We start from the raw sequence: 23,870 nt of genomic DNA, 5'->3' as shown, positions 1-23,870 counted from the left end.
GGTGATGCGGGATGGTGATCCGATACAGCGATGCGGGGAAGTGATGCGGAGCCGCGGGCGGGGTGGCCATGCGGGGTTGAGGGTGGGGCGGCGATCCGGGCCCGCGGGTGGTGCGGGGCGGTGGTGATCTGGGGTTTAGGGTGGGGTGATGATGCGGGGCGGTGGTGATCTGGGGTTTAGGGTGGGGTGATGATGCGGGGCTGTGATCAGGGCCTGCAGGAGGTGCAGAGCGGTGGGGATTCGGGGCGGTGATGCAGGGTAGAGGGCGGGGTGATGACGCGGAGCTGCGGGCGGTGCGGGGCGAGGGCCGGGCATTGGGGGATTGGCTCCGGGCAGGGGCCCGGCTGGGGAGGGTACAGTGAGGGAGGCGGAGGCCGGCTCTGCCGGACTCCCTGTGTCAGGCGGGTCCGTGGCTGTGCTGATGCTGGAGAAGCTGCTCGGAGTGCTCCACACTCGCTGAGGTTGCTCAGGTGCACAGTGTACATTTTTGTCGTCATGTCGGTGGTGGAAAAGTGCACACTGTGTAATGCCGATACAGAAAAGTGGCTTTTCTTAAAGCTAATAGAAGTAACGCCCTCACCTCAGGCTGTATTCTATGGGTATATGAAAGACATTTTTAAAGAAGTCTATGGAATGTGTTTCTCTGCAGGGTGAGATTACAAAGTAAATTGAGAATTGGTTTGATCTTGTGAGAAAGTTTTTTATACTGAAAAATCCCTTGTAAGTTGGGATTTAGTTTTTCTTTAAGATCCTTTAAGCTTTGGTGTTGTGAGTAGCAGTTTGGTGTTGAGGTTTCACTGTGATGGGGGTGAAACACAGGTTGCCCAGAGTAGTTGTGGATGCTCCGTCCCTGGAAATGTTCAAGGGCGGGGTGGATGGGGCTTGGAGCAACCTGGGATAGTGGAAGGTGTCCCTGTCTGTGGCAGGAAGGTTAAAACTAGATCCTTTCCAACCCCAAACCATTCTGTAATTCCGGTGGACATGAATGGTGTTCAGTAACCAGTTTTGTCAGACAGAGCACAGTGCTTTGTTAAGGAGGTTCTAAATGATGATAGTGTCAGAATTAATAAGTTTTGGGGTAGATTTTTTTAAAAATGATGCAGGTCATGAAGATACTATCTAATAATGGAAAACTTCTAAGATTTCTTGGGTGGTGCAAGAGAGGTGTTACTCTTTTCCCCATAAACTAAGGGCTTTTTAAATGTATTTGTAATGTAATTGCTGAAATAAAGCATGGATGGTTTTCAGGAAAGCAGAGTTACCACAGGTTAAAATTCCAGTGCTTACTGTATCTATTGACAAATGCGTACAATTGAGTTATTAATAGCAGAGAGTAATCAAGTTCAAAGAACCTTAATGGAAAATGCAGCACCACCTTTCCTACCAATTGTTGAGCATCAGTGATCAGGTCTCTTATCAGTAAGGTTAAAAGCCCACCCTTAGATGTCCAAGATATTCTTTAGCCTGCAGGAAATAAAGGCGGAGTCGTTCCTTCTGGTTTTTTTTAATGGAGTAATCTGAGCTGTATGAATTGTTTTCTTTTGAGATTAGAATTTGGTTATAAATAAGGTTATAAACTAGTACAATATAGTAGTCTTTATACCACTGCATTTTTTAATTTCCCACCACCCCTTTTCTCCAGCTCATCCCCATCTTTTTTTGTTTAAACATCTGATGGCATTGTATAAAAATGTTTATTTCCAAACAGATTTTGAAGTCCTGGTCTTTTCTTTACCTTTCCCCCATAGCTGTAGTATTTTCTATAGGCATCTCACCTCTGAATGCTGTTACCTAATTCTCCATTCCAAGGCTTGGGCAAGTTTTAATACCAAACTTAAAGAAGTGTGTGTGTCCTGAAGAACTGGAAGAGAGCAGGCTTGTTTGCTGAATAACAGCTTTAACTGGAAACTGTTATTGGAAAAAAATCTTGGGCTAAAATGTAAGGGAGAAAGACTATGATTAATGTTGATTTATATTTTACTATATTAGGAAAAATTTTCATCCACTTTCCCTGAGTTTTGGATCACTTGTGAGTATCTGGCTAATTGAACAAAGAATGTGGTCATTTCTAAGTTTGTTTTTCTGCTTCCTGATACAGATCTCGATTGAGTATAGCATCATGTACAAGTGTAAGCACCCAAACTGCTTCTGACGATCAGGTTGTCAAATTCTGGGATGAACTCAGTTTAGTTGGCTTACCAGATGATGTTGATGTTCAAGCCTTATTTGAGCCAACAGGTAAGATCCATTGTTGTCCTCCTTTTTTTCCCAGTACAGTAGCTGCTTCATGTGAATGAAGTTTTGCAGCTGTTGGTTTTTTGTGCTCTGGAGGTTGTCAAGTCTTTGATGATGCTTTGGTAGCTTTTGCCCTTGTCAGGTTGTGTTTTTGTAGTCCTCTCTCCAGAAAAGAGACTCTTTAGCTTTGTGTGGGGAAATGTTTGTAATCTGCTGTTGAATTGGTGTTCAGGTAGTAATACCTTAAGTACCATGATTCTATTTTGGGGAGAAAAGGGAAAAGAAATGAGGCACAGCTTAATATAATTCTCAAAAATCTTAATCCTATGACGTTACCTGATCTCCTGCTGCAAACACAGGGTTATTGGAAGCAATGGAATAGAAGATTTAAAAGAGCAGCATCATTAGAGCAGTAGAGGGGTAATGCATGTGCATGTTTCCAGAATCTGCAAGTTTCCTGTCAGAAAACTCTCTGGTTTGTCATCTGCTCTTTCATTTCAATGGAACTTTTCTATTAATTAAGTTAATGAATTACTTTTTCAGAAGGCATCTGTGTCTAAATGCTTTGATGCCAGTAGTCCATTCACATATTTTGCTCCAAAATATGGAAATATATTTATGTAATAATATAAACGTCACTCCTTCCTGAGTGTGGAAACTTATTTCAAGGTCTAATTAAAAGAAAAAAATACAATCCAATGGTTTTGTTTAAGTAGTTATACTATAGTGAGTGTAGATGGGTTGATCAATCTACATTTTTGAAGTTGCTGTTAATTTCTAAATGACTTCCCAATCCTGTACAGAGATTTCGGGGATTTTTTTTGTAGCTTGAATTATTAAGATAGCCAATACATAATTTCAACAGCTAGTGTAAACCATCATTTCTGGTTCCTGTATAAAGCAGTCAGAGAATTCCTTTGGAAATATGCACCATTTGCATTGTTTTTCCGAGAGCTGAATTAGAAACTTCTTGTAAGAGTTACCTGTTGAATTCTCAGATTTCTGATTTTTTTTTTTGTTAGGTAGGTGTGTCTCTGTAGTGTGTTTGTTGTATTAACACCATTTTCTCAGTCGTGAATATGAGTTTCTGTTCATGCTGTATTTTGAGCTTTTAAACACTTCGTGTAGACTTCTAAAGCATCATACGAGTATATTCTCCATGAGCATACAGATCTGCATCCAGTCCTTGGGAATCATAAATTAAGAGTACAAACATAGAGAAGTGTTATCTAGACTGAAATATAAGGTAAAATGGAATTCTGTGTGTGTCACACAAGCATTGAATGTAGAATCAAAGTCAGGGAATCCTGTTCCACCCCAGTGCTATGATTACATGATCAGGCACTTGAAAATTATAAACAGATAAACAAGTGTGTTGTGTGTAAAAGAAAATTGCATTGTTTTTAGTGTCTGATAGTAACTGCAGTATATTCAGTGTATGATAATACGGGTTCTCAATGTTGCAACAAGAAAAACAAGGAGGAGGAGACTTCTCTGTTTTTTCTGGGAAGTATTTACAGCTAGAACTGAGTTCCGTGCTTGGAGGAAGTGCTGTTGACAGAGCTGTCCAACCCTGGCTCTTTCTCTCTCTCAACACACCAGGTCACTGCTGGGCTCATCACCGCTGTGCGGAGTGGTCTGTGGGAGTCTGCCAGACTGAAGAGCAGCTATCGGTGAACGTGGACAAAGCTGTTGTCTCAGGGAGCACAGAAGTGAGTAAAACCACTTGAATGCTCAAGTCTCTAAGAAAACAGGGTGGGTAGGGTTGAAAAAAAGACAAATGCGATACCAAGTGTGACTAAAAATACCCATGTATGGATCTCTGAGCTCCCATTTATAATAAGGTTTCCTTGGGCAGATCCTTGTGCTAAAAACATCTGTAGCAATTTATTAAAAAGTTTTATGGAGTTGCATGGAATATATCATTAATTAGTTTAGAGGTAACTAGAATGTAGGAAGAACCAGACTGACCAAAACAAATTAGAGACAAAAGAAAAATTGAGTTCAATTAGCAAATACTCTGATAGGTAAAGGAAATATTTATTGTACCAGTTTATACTCTGAAATTATATGACTCACATATAGTAAAAAATTTCTCAGTTACTTTCATGCCAGTTTCAAAAAGCAGGTTAGTGTAGGAAAACTAGTGTTTGCCACAGAAGTTACCTTGATACTCTAAATAGTCATAGAAATACACAGATAAATATTTAATCTTATAAATTGAAATGGTAATGTCTTTGGAAAAGTAAGTGCCTTTGAAAAGGATGAACTTGTTCTGGCGTCATATTCTGGTACCGTTTTGAAATATCGGAGATGTATTTCACATTGGTTTTGCCACATGTAGTTGTACTTTTTGGTCATGTTTAATAATGACCAGTAGGGTTTTTTTAATAATTTGATTATTTTTTCTATGAAGTCAGCCATCCTATCAAAAAATTTTGTAATTTTTGATGGTTTTCCCATGGTCATGCTTAGGCCTTTTTTCACTCGAGTCTTCTTGTTTTTCATGCATTATAATAGAATAAAAAAATTCGGCAGAAGATACCAGTAGATGTTCTTCTCCGTTGTCTGGACTAAAAAGATGCATTGCATCACTCTTTCAATACAAGCCATAGAACGCAGCTTTCCTTGCACCTTCTTCTATTCATTTTAAGTAAATGGCTTTGTTTTGAATAATTTAATTAATTTCTGTGTTTCTGCATTCAAAATAAGACTATTCAAAATGAATGAAACTGACATTATTAAGTTCTAGGTGAGCTTGAAAATGCTAAAACATTTGTGTGTGTGTATGTATAAAAAAACAACAGTAAGAATTGAAAGAATATTCAAAATTGAATACGTTTTTTTTGTTAATCTCAGTGCTGGAAAGTTTTTGCCCCCTTGTTTTTGGCTTGTAGTCATTTTGTGATCAGCTCATTCCTGTCTATAGTCATTTTTTCTAACAGAAATCCTGGTTGAGCTGTTCAAGTTTGTGTTTCGCTGTATTGAATTTCAATATCCTGTTTTCGTTATTTCAGTTTCATTTCTTTCTGTGCAGTACCTTGCTCCTCCCCTGTGCTCAGGGTGATGGTGCCTCACCTTTATGTCATCAGTACCTTTTTAAGTTTTGCACAGATGTTTACAATGGAATTATTTAACTACAAATTTTTTGAAGAATGAACATCTCTGGTGTTGCAGTTTCTGTTTCGGCCCCATCTTTTCTTGTGCTGCACTCAGTCTTCCCTACTGATCTTTTCAAATTCTGCAAGTAATGTTTAGATCCCCCTGTTGCACATGTTTCATGGCAGTGCAGAGGAAAGAAGTTTGAATCGAGTGCCATTCTGTGTATTTTCTATTCAGTCTTTGCTGAAGCCGTTGAGAAACTTTCTTTGTGTAGTCCCAACAGTCAGCCAGTGAAGAATGATGCTGATTCGGTTATTCTCTTTTATCCTTCTTGTGATATCCCCAGGGAGAGCTGAGTAAAGGCACAACTGTGATTCTAGAAGAATAGCTAGATGGAATTGGACTTCTTTATCCCACTATCACACCAGGGATTTGTTTGCTGCTTTTTTTTTTTTTTTTAAATAAGGACCAAAGTCTTCTGTAGTTGTCTGTTCCTGACTACAGAGAAGTGTAGTGATTGCTCAAGGAGTTTGTGTGGAACTGGTTTGGAGCCCAGGTAATCCTGTGTTTGCTTGTGTCCAAGCTGTAGTGCTTGGTAATAATTTTTCCACTACTTTTTAACTTGTTACTAAGATTAGGAAGGCAGAAAAAAGTATAAAGTCCTGCTTGTCCTGTGTGATAGTGGAAAAGCTCATCTTTGTGCAAGTTACTTTTAAAGAGTTTAGAATAAAAGGTAAATTAATTAATTGAATGTATGTATTTGAGTTTGCGGCATCTTGTGCTTCTTTTCATTTGGGCTTCTTTCTAATGGGATGTTCCTACATTTTAAAAGAAAAGTTCTGTTCTGATGTTCTGAAATCTGTTGGCCATGCAAATGCAAGTATGTGCTCAGGGCACACCGAAAAACAAATAAAACCAAGCTGTGTGCTGTTTCCTCTGCTTGCCACCAAATTTGCTTTGGGTTTGTTGTTGTTTGCTTAGTAGGGGATTTCTGTCTTCTTGGAAGTCTTTTTGGCATGAGGAACTGGTTTGTGATGTGGTCTGCAGCACTGACATCCTTAGCTGGGAAAGTACATTTTCTTTTCCTTCTGTTCATGTAAAAATGCATATTTGAAGTGTAACCAACTTTTGATATTATAGTCCATTGGTTTAGGTATTTTAATTTTTGGAGAGCATTTTAGGCCTGTTCTTACCTTGAGGGACTCTCTAATTTGTAGGCTACATTCTTGTTTCTCATTAGTTAGGCTGCCTATTGTTTGCAAATCTGCTTTAACTGGATATGACAGTGTTTCTTATTACTCTGTTTACCAGTTGAGATGTCCATTTGGCTTCACTGAACTTGTGATTGCATTAGTAAAGCTTGTGTGGGCATACGTAACTGACCTGTTCCAAAATATGTATGTTTATCCATTTTGCGCCCTTGTTTGCTGAAGATTTAAAACACAGCACTACAGAGGTCTCAGTATCTGTGAATGTCTCACAAAATACCCTGCTTAGCGTCTTTCTTCTTCGTTTCTTTTGATTTGCTCATTGTGAAGGCCTGGCAAAGGCACCTGACCAGCTTTTTTCATGTATTTGTGTCTAGACAGAGGTGAGTTCTTTGTCTTTCTTTCAAAGTCTGGGGTTTGCCGTTCTTTACTATTCATGAGTGCACAAAACTGCATCTGTGAGGTGTTCGAAATGCAGTGTATAGCGTTGGTTTGTGACAAAGGACAAAGAAAAGCTGGAATATACAGTCAGGTTTGTGGTGTAGGTGCCTCAGTTCAACTGATTGCTTGTCTTGCTTATCTCAGCAAGGGAGAGTCATGGGTTTTTGTCAGAACTGCTTTCTAAGTGCAGGAGGTCATAAGGAAGACCTGGTGATGCTCCTGACAAACCTAGTGCCAGGGCTTTTCTCAGGATGACTCCTAAGAATTCACCTAATTACCAAGGTACAGTGTGTAAGGTAAAGAGCTTGAACACCCAGATGTGGCAGTGCCTTCCCCCACTACTTTAATAGCATTTCATGGGGTTTGGGAGTAATTTTGTTTCAAGGTTTGACAGAAGACAACTCTTCAAAATATAAATGGGGGACAGAAGAGTTCCAGTGATTTGTTTGATCTGAAACTTAACTCACTTTTATTATCATTCATAGGTGTTTTGCTCAGTATATAACATTCACCATAGTAAAGAAGCTGTCATGTTGTCAGCTTAAAGAAGATAGACTTTTATTGGTGTTTCTACAGATACTTAGTGTAAGATGCAAAAATGATGTGAACTGTAGACTTAATAAGATAAACTAAGCAAAAGAATTTGATTGAACAGAAATTACAGTTTTTTCCCTGGAAAAAATATAATAGATGTGGACAAGTAGAGTTTACTCATGTAAAACATAGAGGCTTTTAAGGCTTGCATTTGTCCAGCTTTTAACAAGACTGGTTTCTGAAATAGTGGTTCCTGAAATATTTTCAGGTATTTTTAAATAATACTTTATAATTTTGATGTTTATTTTGTATGTATTGAGTAGGTTGCTGTTTGTTTTTCTACAGTCAGCTGAGGAAAAATAAAGTTTGCCAATTGTCTGCCTTACATTGTCTAGCCATAGCTAGTCTGTATGCTACAGAGTCCCAAATAAGGTGGACTGCTTTTTTCTCCCCAATATGTAAATAGCTCAATTCAGAAAGTGAATTTAAGGAAGTAGATAATGTGTTTAAACTACTTTTGAACAAACTGGGCACAAGAAAGGAATGCAAGGGTAACTTTCCCAGCCAGCTTTCTCTTCTGATAAGATGTAGAAGGCAGTTTCCAACTCTGGGAGAATTTTTCAAGGACACTGAAGTCAAAGAACACAGTGTTGGTGGAAACCAAGGAGGCTCCTATCTGCTTGAAGACTGAATAGGAGAAACATGATAGTAATGAAAAGCCTTGTTTGAAGTTCTCTGCTCAAGACTTGATTCCAGCGTGATGCCTACCAAGCTAGATCAGAAAGAAATAAGTCGAGGGGAAAGATGGGGAACGCGTTTATACATCTTTTAAAACTGTCCATGCTTTGAATGTATCTTCATCCCTTAGTTTCAGTGCACTTCTCATCTGTTTGAAAATTGTCCATGTTTTTAGTGGGGTGTGCGTGTTCTATTTGTGCTGCTTCAAGTTGAAAACCAGTTTGTCTAAAATGATACTTCCTTTTGTTATTCCTTGTATGTAAAAGTGAACATCAACATCCTAACGTACTGTTGTACGTTGTTCATACACTGTGGAGGATTGTGCCCATTTAACCATAGCAATTTTTCATTTGGTTTTACTTTTTGTGGAGAAAAAATGCGTGAGAAATGGCTGAGATGACAGAATCCTGAATATAGGGGTGGTGTTGGCTTTGTGTATGTCTCAGCCAAGCTGAACAGAGCATGGAGTGATGTAGGGTTTTTCAGGGTATAGTACAGGATTTGCAGTTCTTTGATGCTTTAAAAGCTCTCTTCTTCCTTTTTCATTATTGGAAGAACTACTAAGTCTTAAATCCAGAGAAAAATGCATGAAGAAAATGTAATCTATCATAATTTATATTATTTCTAGGCAGAGTCCTCTGCATTTGCCCATTTTCCAAGGACAGGCTTTGTAACATGAAACTAAATGAGCAGCTCTGGTATTCAGAAGTTCCTTTCCCAACTCTTGAGTTTTTTATGGTGCTTTTGCACACACCAGGCACTTGCCTTCTCCTCATTTCCCTTCACTACAACTTGGGAGGGACTACCTGGCTGCTCTTGGGAGTGGCTTCTGATTTTATCTTACCGAGTTTTTTTCCTGTAGTTGATTTTGTCCTGCAACGGAGGAAGTACTGCCGGAAGTTTTCTTCCAAAATAACATCTCTACTTTTTTTATGGGTGGCTGTCTCTTAGAGGACTCCAGCACAGAAAGTGCTAGAGAAAGAAAGACTAGAGAAATAGTGACGTGTCTCACCAAGAAGACGCTTGCATGTGCTTTAGGTCAGTTTGGCAGTTTCATTCAGTTCCTGGCATGTTTTAGACATACTGTAACAGTTCAGCAGTGGGGGACGTGGGCTATTTCAGTTTTCCATTTATTTCCCTCTTGTTATTTTGGAGTTTCTCTAGAGTTCTGTAGCCATTTCTCCGCTGATGATGACAGCCATTGTTTTTAAAGGACCTTACTGACTGAGGGTAAAACTTTAGGGATAGTTTAACACTGGATTATCTTCCATGATTTACTCTGTTCCATAATTGTTTGGATTTTGGTCACTTAAAGCCAGATCCTTGTTGTCTTGGGGAATATTTGTTTTTAGAGCTTGTAAATGACATCAGAAAGCCTATGTCAGTTGTTTTATAACAGTATTTTCCAAATTCTGCAAAGCAGCTGTAGTATCTTAAAATTACTGTAGTTGGCTCTGATTTACACCTGTAATTCTTCTGGAACACCTTTGTACACCATAAATGATGTCAGTACAGCTTTGGTACACCCGTTCAGGTTACAGAGCTGCCATGGGACCTCTTTGTGTGTTCAGATTCTTTGCAGGTCCAGCAGTTTGAGAACAGGTATTTGCCTGCTTAGTAAGATCTACAACTTCTTATTAGCGTTGTCACGTGAACAGTGGTTAAAGTATTCTTTCATTTGAACCGAAAGAAGCTTTGCCATAACAAGAGCGTTGCTTATTTGAGGTCACAGAATCACAGAATGATTTGGCTTGGAAGGGTCATCAAAAATCATCCAGTTCCAGCTCGCCTGCCATGGGCAGGGACACCTTCCAACCAGGTTGCTCAGAGCTCCATGTAGTGGGGGGACAAGTGAGAATGGCTTCAAACAGGAGAGTAGGTTTAGACTGGATTTACAGTGGAAGTTCTTTCCTGTGAGGGTGGTGAGGATTGGAACAGCTTGCCCAGAGAAGCTGTGGCTGCCCCATCCTGGAAATGTCCAAGGTCAGGTTGGATGGAGCTTTGGGTGACCTGGTCTAGTGGAAGGTGTCCCTGCCCATGGCAGGGGGTTGGAACTGGATGACCTTTAATGTCCCTTCTAACCCAAACCATTCTTTGACTCTGTAATTCTATTTTTTCTTCTGCAGTGAAACACAGAACAGAAAAATATAAGTTATGCTTCTAACAGATAAAAGAGTTCTGTTACCTATCAAAACACAGCACCTTTAAAGCTACAGACTTAAGGACTCAGGTTTCAAAACACAGTTTTGTTTTTCCAGTTGCCCCATAGACCACATTTTCTAGAAAAAAAATAAAATATATTTTTCTAAATCCCTGCTGGTATTTAAGACAATGAAGTAATAGTTAAAAACTGAGTAAATGCGAACTAAGAACTTTGTGATTCTCTTCTTCTAGTACATTTTTGTAATTATTTTGGCACCTAAATTGTGGATACGTTGGGATGTAATTAAACTCTACACTTGTATGTGAATCTTCAGTGGTGTATTTAAAAGTTTGTAAGGATTACTACAAACTGGACTGGTCTGTCTGAATAGTTCTGGTCATAAAGTGAGAGGCAGTAACGTGTGGGAAAAATGTGGCTAAAGTAAAGGCTAAGCAGTTCTGATGATTGAAGGGGTCTGGAAATTATCTTAATTTTGAATTTTCCACTTACTGAGAAAAACCCCTTCATTTATTTTCATAGTCTTTCTGATGTAATTGTTGTTCACCTCTGAATACTTTGATACTTGGCTAAGTCTGGGTACATGGCTGAGGGAGAGGTTGTTTGTAAGTGTTGATTGTTGCAATGTAATTGAGGTTTACTGAGTGAAGAGCTGGTCTGTTTCTTCTTTCCCCACCATTTGTTAGATGGATTGGTATTTCAGATTTGTACTACGTGGTGCGAGATACTCTGTTATCATTAAGGGACTTTCCAAGTCAGCCAGCCAGTGGAAAAATAAAGGCATACAAAGCTGCAGTATTAAGCTGAAAATATTTAATTAAAAACTTGTTTCTAAAAATAATCAGAGGAATATTAGGCTTTTTCCCTAGCCAAAATTTAATTTAAAATAAATACAGAATTTTTCAGTTATTTTCCCATAACTAAACATTTTTATTGTTAACATTCCAGTAAAGCCAGTACTATGCTTCAGCCTGTTAAGGTCTTTGGAATTTTTACAAGTGGAAAAGTTCATTAGGAATATGAAGAAATGCTTATTTCAAGACTATATGACACATGCCCAATTTAGCACTTTTTATAATTAGCATCGCAGGAAACAAAAGGTGTTCCTTTCTTTAGAGACACAAAACACTGATCTGTTTATGTGCTAATGGACAGTAGAGTATCAATATACCAAATATCAGCAAAGTGTTTGATTTAGAGCTTTTTCTGGGTAGTACTTGTTTATGGAGTTTGATTCTTACCAAGTGCAGATACTTAAATGTCACTTTGCAGTTTCTGTAGTAGTTCCTTGTCTGATAACCTGTTATCAGTGTGATTCTGACCTGTTGACTGGAAGAAGGAGCATGTGATCGTGTGAAATTTATTTAGCTGTTTTAAATTTTTTATATTGTCTTCATCACAGTGATTGTATTTACAAGAGGAAGGCAGGCTTTAGTTTGTGCATCGCAGTTCAGAGGAGAATTTTTCTTCTCAGATGAAGCAGAACAAAAGATGCACATTTTTAAACAATTTTTTTTGAGATTTTTCCTTTGATGTGCTTCGTCATGAGCCTTCTGTGAAATGACATCTATGTTTGTATCCTTACCTATGTGTTTCCAAGTATATTAAAAAAAAATACTGTGAATTTGTCTGCAGATCAAGTGATACTGTCAGTGCACATTGAAACTCACTGATGAGACTAAAACTGTATCTTGTTCCTTATTTGGGCCATAAGAACCAAGTTCTAGAGCTTACCCTTGCCAGGGACAATGAACAGTGCCTGGTTTCTCATACATACATTCTAGGCTTAAGTAATAAACTGTTTTTCAGAGTGAGACAGAACTTTTCCTAAACTGTCACTTTTTTCCAGCACACAAATACAATTTCTCTTACTTTCATTGCTTTGTATTCCCTACAATTTTGCATATCTGAACAGAAGCATGGTGTAATTTCTGGCAAGTGAATCTACCTAAATGATCTTTCCCATTACAACCACATTTCTGGAATACGGCAGCAAACAAGAGAGGAAAATACTTGCATTACTTAGGCAACGCAAAGTGCCTTTCCTTAAGATGGTTCATGTGTCCTCATCTGAAGGGGAAAGTGTTTGATTTTTCAGCCTCACCCATTGCTTTTCTCTCCCAGAGCAGTGGTGCTGCTGGGTTTCTGCTGTGGGGCCAGGAGGAGGTTCCAGGGAGCTCACCCTGGGAGCGCTCCCGTGGCGCTCAAGTAGGAGAGCCAGAGTCAGCCTTAGAGTTTTCAGTGTGGGTTTTTTCAAGCTGAATGCTTTGAAAAATGCACCTTTCTTGAACTCCAGATGTCGAATAGGTGGGTACCAGAATCGGGAGAGAGGTTGTGGCTACAAAGGCATTTTTGATAGGGTTTTGATGCTGAATAGGTGATAGGCACTGTAGATGCTGAGGGCAGGCTTGAGGTGTAGGAACCAGACAAAATGGGCTGGGGGCACAGAAAGAGACCGAGAAGCAGCAACAGCCCAGGAATGAAAGCCAAAGAGCCTAACTGAGAAACATGAAAGGGCCTGTGTTCCTGGAGGAATTTCCAGTGCAGGTTTCTTTTATTCGGTAACATTCACTGAAATAATCTACTGAAAGCTCTGAAGTGAAATTGTTCAGTGTGTGTTCCAAACTGCTGAAGTGTGTTTCACAAAGACCTTTTCTTCCTTTTTCATGACTTGAGTAGAAAACACTTTTTTTTCATAATACATCCAGAGAAATTCTCTACTTTTTTTTTCTCCCCCCAATTCCCCTGGTGTATTTCATAAAATTTACTCTGAGCGTTAAGGCAATGACATAGTAGTTTACTAACATTTCATTTCAAGGCTTTAATATCTGGGGGGGTTATGTGTTAAAAACAGGAAGAACCTGATCTCTGAGAAGCAAAGAAAACCCACTAAAGGAAAATCATAGTGTCTCTCCAATCACGAATATTCCTTCTTCCTTGGTAATGTGTCATTTTGCTGGTAAGACTGACCCATTTTGGGGCTTTGCTGTAGAAAAGGAGAATGCAGGTACTTGGGCTCTCCTTTTCTCCTGTCTTTCTGTGCTCAGCAACATTGGCACAGTCCTTCAGTGTCTGCAAAAGAGAGAAAATGACAGTGTAATGCCCCCAAACTCTGAATGTGGAACAAGGAAATAAAATCCTATTTTAAAATGTATGAAAATATTAAGAAGTTTATTTTAATTATTATCCCATTAATATTTTCAGCAAATAAGAAAACTGGAACTCTGTATATATTTAAAAAGTCAGGAAACCATACCCATCTCTTAATCAGCATGCCAGCAGTAAGTTTATAAAAATTTACACAAGGAAATGTGGCAGTACTACCAATCTCCTCACCTTTGTAGGTGTTTGAATGCAACCTTCCTTTTCTAACCTTATTACCACCTCACTCATGGTTGCTTCTGATTTAAATATTTTATGTTCAGTCTTTTTTGTAGCTAATCTGGGGGTTTTTATTGTTGGTGCTCAAGGGTCTAATTTTGCTTTTTGTGTCATGGTTATATTTATGAAAAAAGACTAATTGGTCTTTTGGAGTTAATATTGGTTAGTTTCAGTCAAGGACAGGTCCTCATTATGCTTTGAGCATTATAGAAATAAAAAGGCCTCTTCAGCAGCTTTCTCCTTAATACATGGCACAGGAATAAAAGGAAAAAATACCTCTATGGGACTAGTAGGTGTATTTGCTCAGCTGTAGCATTGTTTGCTTAGTGTTACACAACTGACTCTAATCTAGGTTTCACAGCAGTTTCCCTTTTACATTGTATTTTATTTAAGCATGTCTTTTAAATTTATCGTGGATGTAGGTCACATGCTTTTTTTTTTGAATGAGAGCTTTAAAGTCCAGACTCTTTAATGAAATTAGAATTATAAAGGGGTTCTGATTATTCTGGTCAGAAGAGTCTGAGGTTTTTTCCTGTTTAATATAAGTTAACATTTATATGAGTTTTCATTTGGGGTTCTCGCCCATCCTCAAAAAAATCTTACAAACATACTTTAAAACTCGAGAGTGCTCATATTAGTCTGTTGGCATCAGTTTGCTTTTAAGCAGTAGCCTAAAAACTACTTCTGACATTGGTGTACTCAGCAGCTCGCAAAATCAAACCATTAGCAAAAAATACTTTTGAACTCCCTGAAGATTTTGTTATTGACTTCCATTAGTGTAAGTTCTGTCCCAGAGTTGCAGATTGAGCATAAATATTGCAGACATCAGTATGAAGTAGTGCCATTAATGCAGGTGTCGTTGAGTGTTTTTTTAATAACACGGAGCAAATCAGGCATGAGAGAGACATCTTAGGAATCTTCACAAATGTGGAGCAACTGCCCTTCCTGTGCAAGTGCATCACCTCAGTGGGAAATACTGACACTACTTTCATTAAAGCTATTTTTCCTAATAGGCCACTGTTGAGAGTCACTTACTTATGTGAAAGAATTAATATTGTTTAGTTTCATGTATATTGTTGTCCTCCCCATTCTGCAGATCTGACCTGGGAATAAAAAGTAGGCAGACAATAGTAGGTCTGCTGCCAGTAATGAATGTGTGGGTGTTCCATGAATCATAGTCATGATTAATTATAAGAATCCTATTGAATAATATTAATTGAAGAACTGATGAAGTGGCACGTTCTTAAAGCAGCACTTCCCCTAAGCTTTTTTAACCAGTGTATTTTCAGTGATACTAATTGTTTTCCTCAAAGATGTAATTTTCCTCTTCAGTACATCAGGGAGGGAAAGTAGCTGTTACGAAATAAATAAATATTTATTTCCTGAAGCATCTAACATGGATGAAACAACTTGATACACTACATTGCAGTGTCATGGTCTCACTTCTGATACATGTATTCAATCTGCAATCTAGACACTTTTTTTTTATAAAACTGCAAGTACTTCCACATCTAACCTTTCCAGTTTTCAATTTATACTATAATATTTCCTTTTTGTTCAAAAAATTTTGCCCACTCTGCTTCACTGTGAAATTGCCTAGCAAGAACTGGGAATAATGACAGAATCTGCAGAGTAGATAGTCTGAATCTAAATACCCAATCCCACCAAATATCCAAGCAAACACTGAGGGGTTTTTTCCTTTCAATTACTACAGATTGTTACAGAATATTAGGGGTTGTTTGTGTGGCAGATGTGTTGGAAAAGCATAAACCTTTAAAAGCAAATAGAGAACTTCTAGAGAAGTGACACAAGAAAGTTCGAGCTTTGTGAGGGAAACGCTCATTTTCCAAAATGTATATGGATTTGATACATTCAATAAGTAGGAGTTTCAGTTTTTTCAAATGTCATACCAGGTGAATGTTTTTAATGAGAGTACCTTGAAATAGATGGCAAATCATTGGGAAGACTGTTACCATTACGCATCCATCACATCAGAATGTGCCTTGGGCACCTCCAGAATGTTTGCTTCCTGTCAGACATAAAATACTGTGATGGATAAATCCCCCAGTAAAGGTCGGCCCTGGCAGCAATGCTCACTCATCTGAGAAACTTGAAAGGTCAGGATGCTCAGGGTCCTGGTAGGGCTGGAAGCTGAGCATCTCACTTAACATGTGGTTGTACTTTCACTCCTAATTTTATGTGAGCTTGTTGTTTGTGGTGCTTCTGGAAGTTCATTTCTGTAGCTGAGTGCTCTGTTACAGTCCTATGCACCAGTTGAGTGTTTTTCAGCCTTTTCTGAGCTCCTTTAATTGAAATAAATCAATTTTGTGGTAAACTATCTCTTGCTTTATGGGTGTTTTAAGTAAAATACTCATCCTAGTACTGTGACAGAATTGTTATCTTAACACTGTCACAGCATTAGGATGTCATCTGATGCTGGGATTTCTGTGCCATCAGACAAAATAGGTTTTAGAAAACAGTGCAATCATCTTGATTGTTTTGACCATCTGAACAGCTCTCTTAATACTACTGGACTGCTCACATGAATTAGCTGAGCAGCCTGTGTCTCTTGAGGAGTTTATTTGTAGATGATGATGATGATGATGATGATTAAGCCCAGGAACCGCAGTGAAGTGGACTCTCCACTGTGTTAGTGTGAGGACAGTCTGTGTTGAGGGCTTGTGACCTTGCTGTGGACTTACAGCCTGGTCTGTGTGCAAAATGTGCCATGTCCAGAGCATAACACGGAGTCCAAAATAGAACTCTTAGAATCTCAGACTGGCTCCTGCTCTCTCTCCAGGCAGCACATCTTTTGTTGACCCAAATTGTTTCCCCTTCACTAGCTCTGATGTATTATTCATGTTATTTCAATGTGGTTTTACTTTTGATAAAGGAATGGGATTTCCCCATTTGACTGTAAACATGGTGAGAAAAAGCTTTTAGGACATTATTGCAGCCCTAGTTTAGCTGTAACCAGCTGAAATGTAAGTATCAAAACCTCCTTGTCCTGTCATTAGAGATTAAGGAAAAGCATTATGAAGAAGTAGGACTGTGCTTGGTTTGACTTTGTGCTACAAATGAAACAGAAGCTTCATTTAATTGTTTGTGCCTTTACACAGAACAGTGTTAAAAAACACACATAATCTTTTAGTGGAGAAAAAGAGAGACCAAGTAGGAATTGGTGCTGGAGCAGAAGAAAATATGTACATTTACTAAGGGAATCTGTGACATATAAAGCATAACACTCATCTCTGGCAGTTCTTTTCCATTTGATGGCACTAACATCTCTATAATTAAGAGCAATGGAATTATTTAGAGGAAAACTGTGTTATAAACCATTCTTTTTTTAATTGAACAGCTGTAATTTCTACCAATGGAGCAAACTATATTATAAGAAAATGATTATTAGTTTAAAATGCAAAGTTAAATGAATGCAAAATTAACAAACAGATGGTGAAGAATTATTGTGCTTTATTTTACTCCTGGGTAAAAGGGCTCATGCAGGATTGTAAAAATGTCATCACACTTCGTAAACCTGAAAGCAAACAGAATTTGCAGTTGTGCACATCTGTTTTGGGACACTGCTAGAGGGTTAGAAGAAGCAATGTTGTTTTCAAATAAGGGTATTCATCAAAAGGATATCATTTACTTAACAGTTATGGCTTCTGCTAAGCATCAGACTCAATGTTCTGTGGAATTCATTACAAAATTTGGCAGCTTTTTTCTTCACAAGCTACTGAGGCAGCATTCTGCAAAACTGAAACAAGCAGCCCCTTCTTAACCTCACCTCCCTGAAGCCCAGAACAGCAGTTGAATAACCTGCTTAAACGTTTGACCAGTAATTTTAGGGGTTTAGATTCTAGGTCAAGATGTTGTGCTTGACAATGCTTGCCTGAGGAATATCAGTGATGAAACAGGATGGAAAGACATGGGGCTTATTTATTTATTTCAGTGGCTGGTGAGTTAAAGAATTACGTAATATTTGGGAATACTATGTATTGGGAGGAAGAATGGGACAAAGACACATAAGTGACTAATTTAGTCAAATTGAAAAAAAAGCTAAAAGCCCCAGCCAGATAAAACATGTCAAGATTTTATTAGGAAAGAAATTATATTAATGTTCAAGCTGGTAGTTTCAAAGTATGCCACCTAATTGCTTTGTTTGAGCTCAATTTACAAAAATTAGTGAACTAAAAATGTAGGATTTTGTTTACAATGACTTTGTGCCATTGGGAGAGTGCAATTTAGGAACAGCCAAGGAAATAGGAATTATGAACAATAACGTACTGATTGCAGTCAGTGGGGAAGGAATACTAAGGAAGTGCTCACTAATGAGGAAGGTATTAAAGGCAGGAAATTCTTGCATTTTTTTATGTCTCTACATAATGCAGAGTTTCTTGTTACCCCATCCCTTCTACTACCTTGTAAATTATATGTATCACTGAGTTTATATCATGACTTTGGCTGACACTAACTTCCTGTTAAATCAGGGTAATGTATCTACAAAATATTTCATAAAAGAGTGCATTATTAAGACAATAAAATCAAACCACAAAGTAGGGACATGTCAGAAGGCTGGTTGTGTGCACACAATTAACATCCTTTGCACACAGTTAGCGTCCTTTGCACGCAGTTAATGTCTTTTGTGCCTAGGCCTGATTATGTATCTCTAATTGTATGGTCGCATGCAGAACAGTTTGTGCCTAGTTCAGTCCATAGGATGGACATTGCTGTCTTAGTATAAACCTCTTCAGTATTCCATTTTTTCATTATTGTTTAATGTGTAAGTATGTAGACTATTCAGACGCTGCTGAAGAGAAAGAATTCCTCATTTCTCCATGAGTTTTTCTAAAATGTTTTTACTGTAATGAACATGTGAATAACTTGTTTATAAATTTTTTTCAAATAACAGATGTATGTGACCTTGTTATGTATCTCAGGCTACACTTTTCCCTCAGAGAAGTTGAATTTATTTATGTCTGCTGATTTGGATGGCAAATTTAAGAGTTTCAGAAATACTCAGACTCACTTAAAAAGGTTGTACTGATACTGAAGTTCTTCCTTCACTCTGTTGCAGTTGTGAGTGCACAATCTATGTAGAAATTAAGGCTGAATTTTTACAGGGGAGAGAACACTCCAAGCTTTTGACAGTAAAATTAAGAACTAAAAAATTAAGAAAAACTTTACTTAGTGCCCTGCCCAGTACCATCAAGGAACTTCATGGAAGAAGTGGAACTACAACTCTTCTGCAGGCCATTGCTCAGTTGCCATACAGCTAAGTGCTCTTCTTCTCCCACAAGCCATCCACAGCCTTTTTCAATACTACTTTTTTTCCCTCCTCTATAAATTAAGCACAGTCTGACAGGTAACAGGTTTCTTTAATGCTGTAACTCCTTTTAAAAAGTCTACTTTATGCATGAAATCCCTGTTTGATCTGTAATGCTCCTTGTGTTTTAGTGCACATACATGTGTACATGTGCACGTGTCTGCTCATTCCTTTATCTGTGTCTCCATGTGTCTTGTGTTGCCTTGTATTTGTCTGCCTCTATAATTTCCTTTTGTCAGGGAGAAAAAGGAAAAGGCAGACCTCCCAAACTGCAGGTTTAAAGCCTTTGTGGCTACATAAGAGCGCTGCTATTTGAGCTGGCTGGATGATAGTGATACAGCGTTAGGTGTCAGAGGACAGCATACTTCTCCTCCTTGTAATCTTCATCCAATTTCAGTTGCCTCAGACTTCTGACTTTTTGCTCAAGTTGGTATTTTTAGCCACTTCCACTCTTCATCTCCCCTTATCATTTCTCATCCCTTTTGCCTCGTTCTTTCTGAGATCTGTCCCTTCACCATTTCCTGTGTCTTAGAACCTGAGTTCCCTTAGGCCTTTATCCAATTTGAGTGCCCAGATTTGATTAATTGGTGCTTCAAGTGTTAGCCCTGCCCCTCCTCAGCTTCCATCTCCATCCATGGTTTCTCCTCCCAGTCTCAACAGACTCACTCACACAGTGAATCCTTTCTGTCTCTTTGCTCCTTACTTGTCCATCTGCCTGTGTACTGTAGACTCCTATTCCCCAGATGATTGAGTGACAGTAGTATCAGGATCCTTAGGGATGTCTGCTTTCCATTCCAGTGGCTTTTTGTGCTTAGGCTTAGAGAATTTATTACAGACTTCCTCCCTCTAATGCTTGTCAGACTGAAGGAATCTTTGCAGGAGGTACATGATGTCCAGTCAGTGCTAGAAATTGGAGAGGATCACTCATGATCAATGAGAGTAGGTTGTTCTGTAATTTTTCACTTATAAACTTTTGGAAGTGTTTTACATTTAAAAAGATAGTTTTCTTAAGTTGGGTCACATCTAGATAGATCTGCAGGGAAAGGGCGGAAGTTGCATCCCCCACCCTAAAACTCATGACAAATTGCAAGTCCCGTGAATGAGGTTGTTTTTAAGAGGAGCAAAATGTTTTTCTTAATGACTTTTCTGTTCTCAGAAGTGGCTGGAAATTTTTGTCTTAAGTCTTCCAAAAATATTTAAGAGAGTTTAGACATGTGTTATGAGAAGTTTAGCCCAACTTTTTATTGTTCAGAAAATTTGCAAAAATAGAAGAGAATTTATATGAAAGTCTTCTTAAACAGTCTCCATTAACATCCCTTCTTTGATAGTACTATGCTGATGAAAACTTTGGTGTGAACTTGGCTGTGGTACCAATAGAGAACTTGTCTCAACATGCGGCAGCTCACTACTGTCATCTGAATTTTGACCTCCCTGTGGATGTGCCTACCTGTGAGCTGTGTTTAAATTCCAGCTGCAGGCCATGGAAATCTGGCCAGTCCATGGAGCCTGAGAAAGGACACCCACTGTTTGGCCAACTGAATTGCCATGAAGTAAATTCCATAAAATGACTAAGCCTTATTAAGTGTAATTAAGTTTGGATGTCCTCGACAAGCCTTGTGTCGTTTGGAAGCACAGTGCAACTGTATGAGCAGTAAATTCTCCTTTTACTTTAAATGGCTTTATGAATGTACTTATGTCATAACCTGTAGAATGCTTGAGCTACTTCAGAATCCCTATATATGATTTAGGAGTGTAGGAGCTGTGCTGGATTCGACAGAAAGTTGACTTCATCCCGGTGTGTTCTGCAATGACCAGTAACAGATGCCTAGAGAAGATCATTAAACAACAAGGATGTAGCAATGTTTCCCTCGATTATTTTTTCTCAAGCCTCCAACAATTTGTGGCTCAGCTTGTGCTCTGCCAACACAAAGAAATGTCTACACACACTTCTTAAGACCTTCCGAGCATGAATCAAATGGAACTGGCACAATAGTCTGTTTTCTGAGCCTGCCAAAAAGCAGCCTCAAACCAAAGCTGATGATTTCTGTTCTTGCCTTGTTTGTCCTGGAGTTGCTGATGCTGAAGCCTAATAACCACAGTTTAAATTACATTAAACGTTATTGACCTTCTTGTTGTTGACAGTCTAACTAAACAACAGGCTCGTGCATGCTCTTCTGCCACGGTGGATATTAGATGGAAATTAAGGGAGTAGCTGGTTGTTAGCTGTGGAAAAGCTTAGCCTCACTCAAAACATTTACTTTATCCTAAATCTTGCAGAAAGCAAGGAGCTGAAAAGAAAATCCCCCTTCTTTCCTCATGAAAGTGTGAAAAAAGCAGCAGAGTCTGTGAGGGAAATTATATGCATGCAGTTATTCCACTAGCTTATATAGTGATGAGGAGAAAACAGCTCTAAGGCACCCAAACCCTTCTGTGGAGCTTCTGAATAAACAGGATTTGGGAACAGTTCAGGCTATATGAGGAAGAATTTTTGTGTCATAAAGTTTGCATGTTTTCCTCTATTTCAGGTTTCAAATAAAAAATGGTATCTTACTTAGCTAACTTGATTCTTGCCCGTTTTTAACCTATTCATCTCTGTTACAAAAAACACCCCTCCAAAACTTGAATGTTTTTTTTATCTGAATTCTGACATGTCTTGATATCAACGTGATTTATTTAATGTAAATTTTAATGGAGGTGAAAAAGAGAGGCAGCTGGTGGGAATGAGAAACAAAGTGGTGACTTGTAAAGAGCCTGAAATTTCCACACTTAAAGGGGCTTCTGCTTTCTACCTTGATTATGTATGCTGAGTCACTGTGTTAAGGTTTGAGGAAGAAGAATAACTGATCTCTGATTGACTTGTTTATTTTAAATGGAAGTAATTTCCAAATCTGTGGCATGAGTCATATAAAATTAAAAAGCTAGAAGGTAATTTCCAGTACTCCTGGAAAGGTGTTCTATTTAGTACTTCTAATCAGTAGTTCAGTTGAAAGCCATTAATTGTTTTTCTCTTCCCATCTTATTGCATTGTGCTCTTTAGTGCTTTATGGTACTTAAACCACTGTATTTGACATGAGAGGTGCTAATGGTCATTAGTGTCTTCAAGCAATATAAAACTTTTTCCAGATGATAGAGTAATCAATGAAGATACCAGAACTAGCAAAGAACGTATTTCATTAATTACTGTTTATATGAAAATTTCTTTGTGCTCCTGTTAATGACAAGTTGTTAAGGTCCAGTTCTCTTCAGTCACAGGTTTGTGTGACAGCATTTCCCAGTAGTTAAACAGTCTGAAATTTGTTATTACAGATAATACATTAAATTGTTAAACCGAGGACAGATGGCTTGTGTATATTTTCGGGTACACTGTCATAAAATTAAAATTTCTTATTGTTCTCATAGGTTTTGTCAGCTGATCTTTTTTAAAGAAAAAATTCACAATCAGTGAAAACCTTTTGTCATTTTGTTTAAAACCATTTTACAGTTCTTAGTGCTAACATTTAGGTTTAGGACACTAACGAGGTTGCAAAGTACTTATTCAAAGACTGTATTTTAGCCTTTCTTAATGTCTGCCTTCTAAGGGTTGTTACTTGCTCAGTTACTGAGACAGTAATACTATAAAGTAATTCTAAAGGCAATAAAATAATGATAAAACATGACCTCTGATTAGTTCTTGGTACTATCTGAATAAAATCTTACATTGTCTTACAGGCATCTTTTTCTCGTTTGAACTTAAATGAGATTTTGGAGTACTGTGAAGTATGGAGCAGCAGGAAGGTTAGAAATATGTAAGCAAAAAGCTGCTGCTCTTGTCACCATTTTCCACTTTGGCCATGTGTTTCCAGTAAAGCCAGTGGGATTTGTGGCATTCAGCTGAGCTGAACAAGGCAGAATTAACTTTTTTGTTTAGCTGGTTTTGGTGCAATTACAATTGGAGCAAGCAGGCATGAGTTTTTCTTGTACTGGAAATCTTCTGTGTGGTTTCTGCCACTCTTAACTTCATGGAGGATGTTCTCCCATAGAGCTAGAATACAGGGGAGGTGATTGATCAGGTTTTCTTATGTTTTCTGTTAGTTCACTTAGTTCTTCCTTTTCCACTGTATTTGTTACAACAATGTCATATTTGAGCCAATGGGATTAGTAAATAAAGGGAATTTTAAAATTAAATTTTAAAGATGGCATAGCTTTTGAAAAAGCAGATGTTAAAAAAAAAAGTCAAAAGGGCCAAGTAGAAAGAGCTGTGGACAGTTCTAAATGATGGAAATCACAATAGTAAGAAGTAGCAGAAGTAGGGCTGGGTTCAGAGCTTTCTTGCATGGACGAGTGCACAAGGAACTTGCTGAAGGGAACAGTTGGTAACCAGTGAAGGACTTTCTGAGTAGGAAAATAGTCTGCTGGCTCTGCTTTAGTTTATTTCCTTGAATGTCCTATGAATAAGTAATGAACTATCTCTCCAGCTTTCTGACACCTTGTAAAGTTGGGGTTTTTTTTTTCCTGTAGAACAGGAATGTAAAATTACTTGATCCATCAACAAAACAGTGTTTGTCTTGCTTTGACAGCTTACCATTTTCCAATACCTGCCCTTTGAATACTTGGATTCAGCTTCTACCCCATTCACATAACACCTTACTTTGTGCTCATACTAATGAAACTGGAGACTCCAGACTGTCCCTGGCTCTGACACTGTCCTCATACGGACATGCATCTCATGGGCAATATGATTTATTCCTTCATTCCAACTCCTGTT

The 23,870-nt window shown here is 38.3% G+C and overlaps 1 protein-coding gene across 1 annotated transcript in view; it reads left to right on the top strand.

The window, feature by feature from the left end:
* KMT2C (lysine methyltransferase 2C) overlaps positions 1-23,870 on the top strand; it is a 193,626-nt gene that overhangs the window by 77,745 nt on the left and 92,011 nt on the right. Inside the window, 2 exon segments of the mRNA XM_039549549.1 lie at positions 2,099-2,238; positions 3,838-3,947. Of these exon segments, the coding sequence (XP_039405483.1) occupies positions 2,099-2,238; positions 3,838-3,947 (250 nt within the window).

This window comes from Corvus cornix, chromosome 2 (assembly GCF_000738735.6).
Source record: "Corvus cornix cornix isolate S_Up_H32 chromosome 2, ASM73873v5, whole genome shotgun sequence".
NCBI lineage: Eukaryota > Metazoa > Chordata > Aves > Passeriformes > Corvidae > Corvus > Corvus cornix.
Note: the sequence above shows the minus strand (reverse complement) of the source record. Positions and strands in the feature narration are given on the sequence as shown.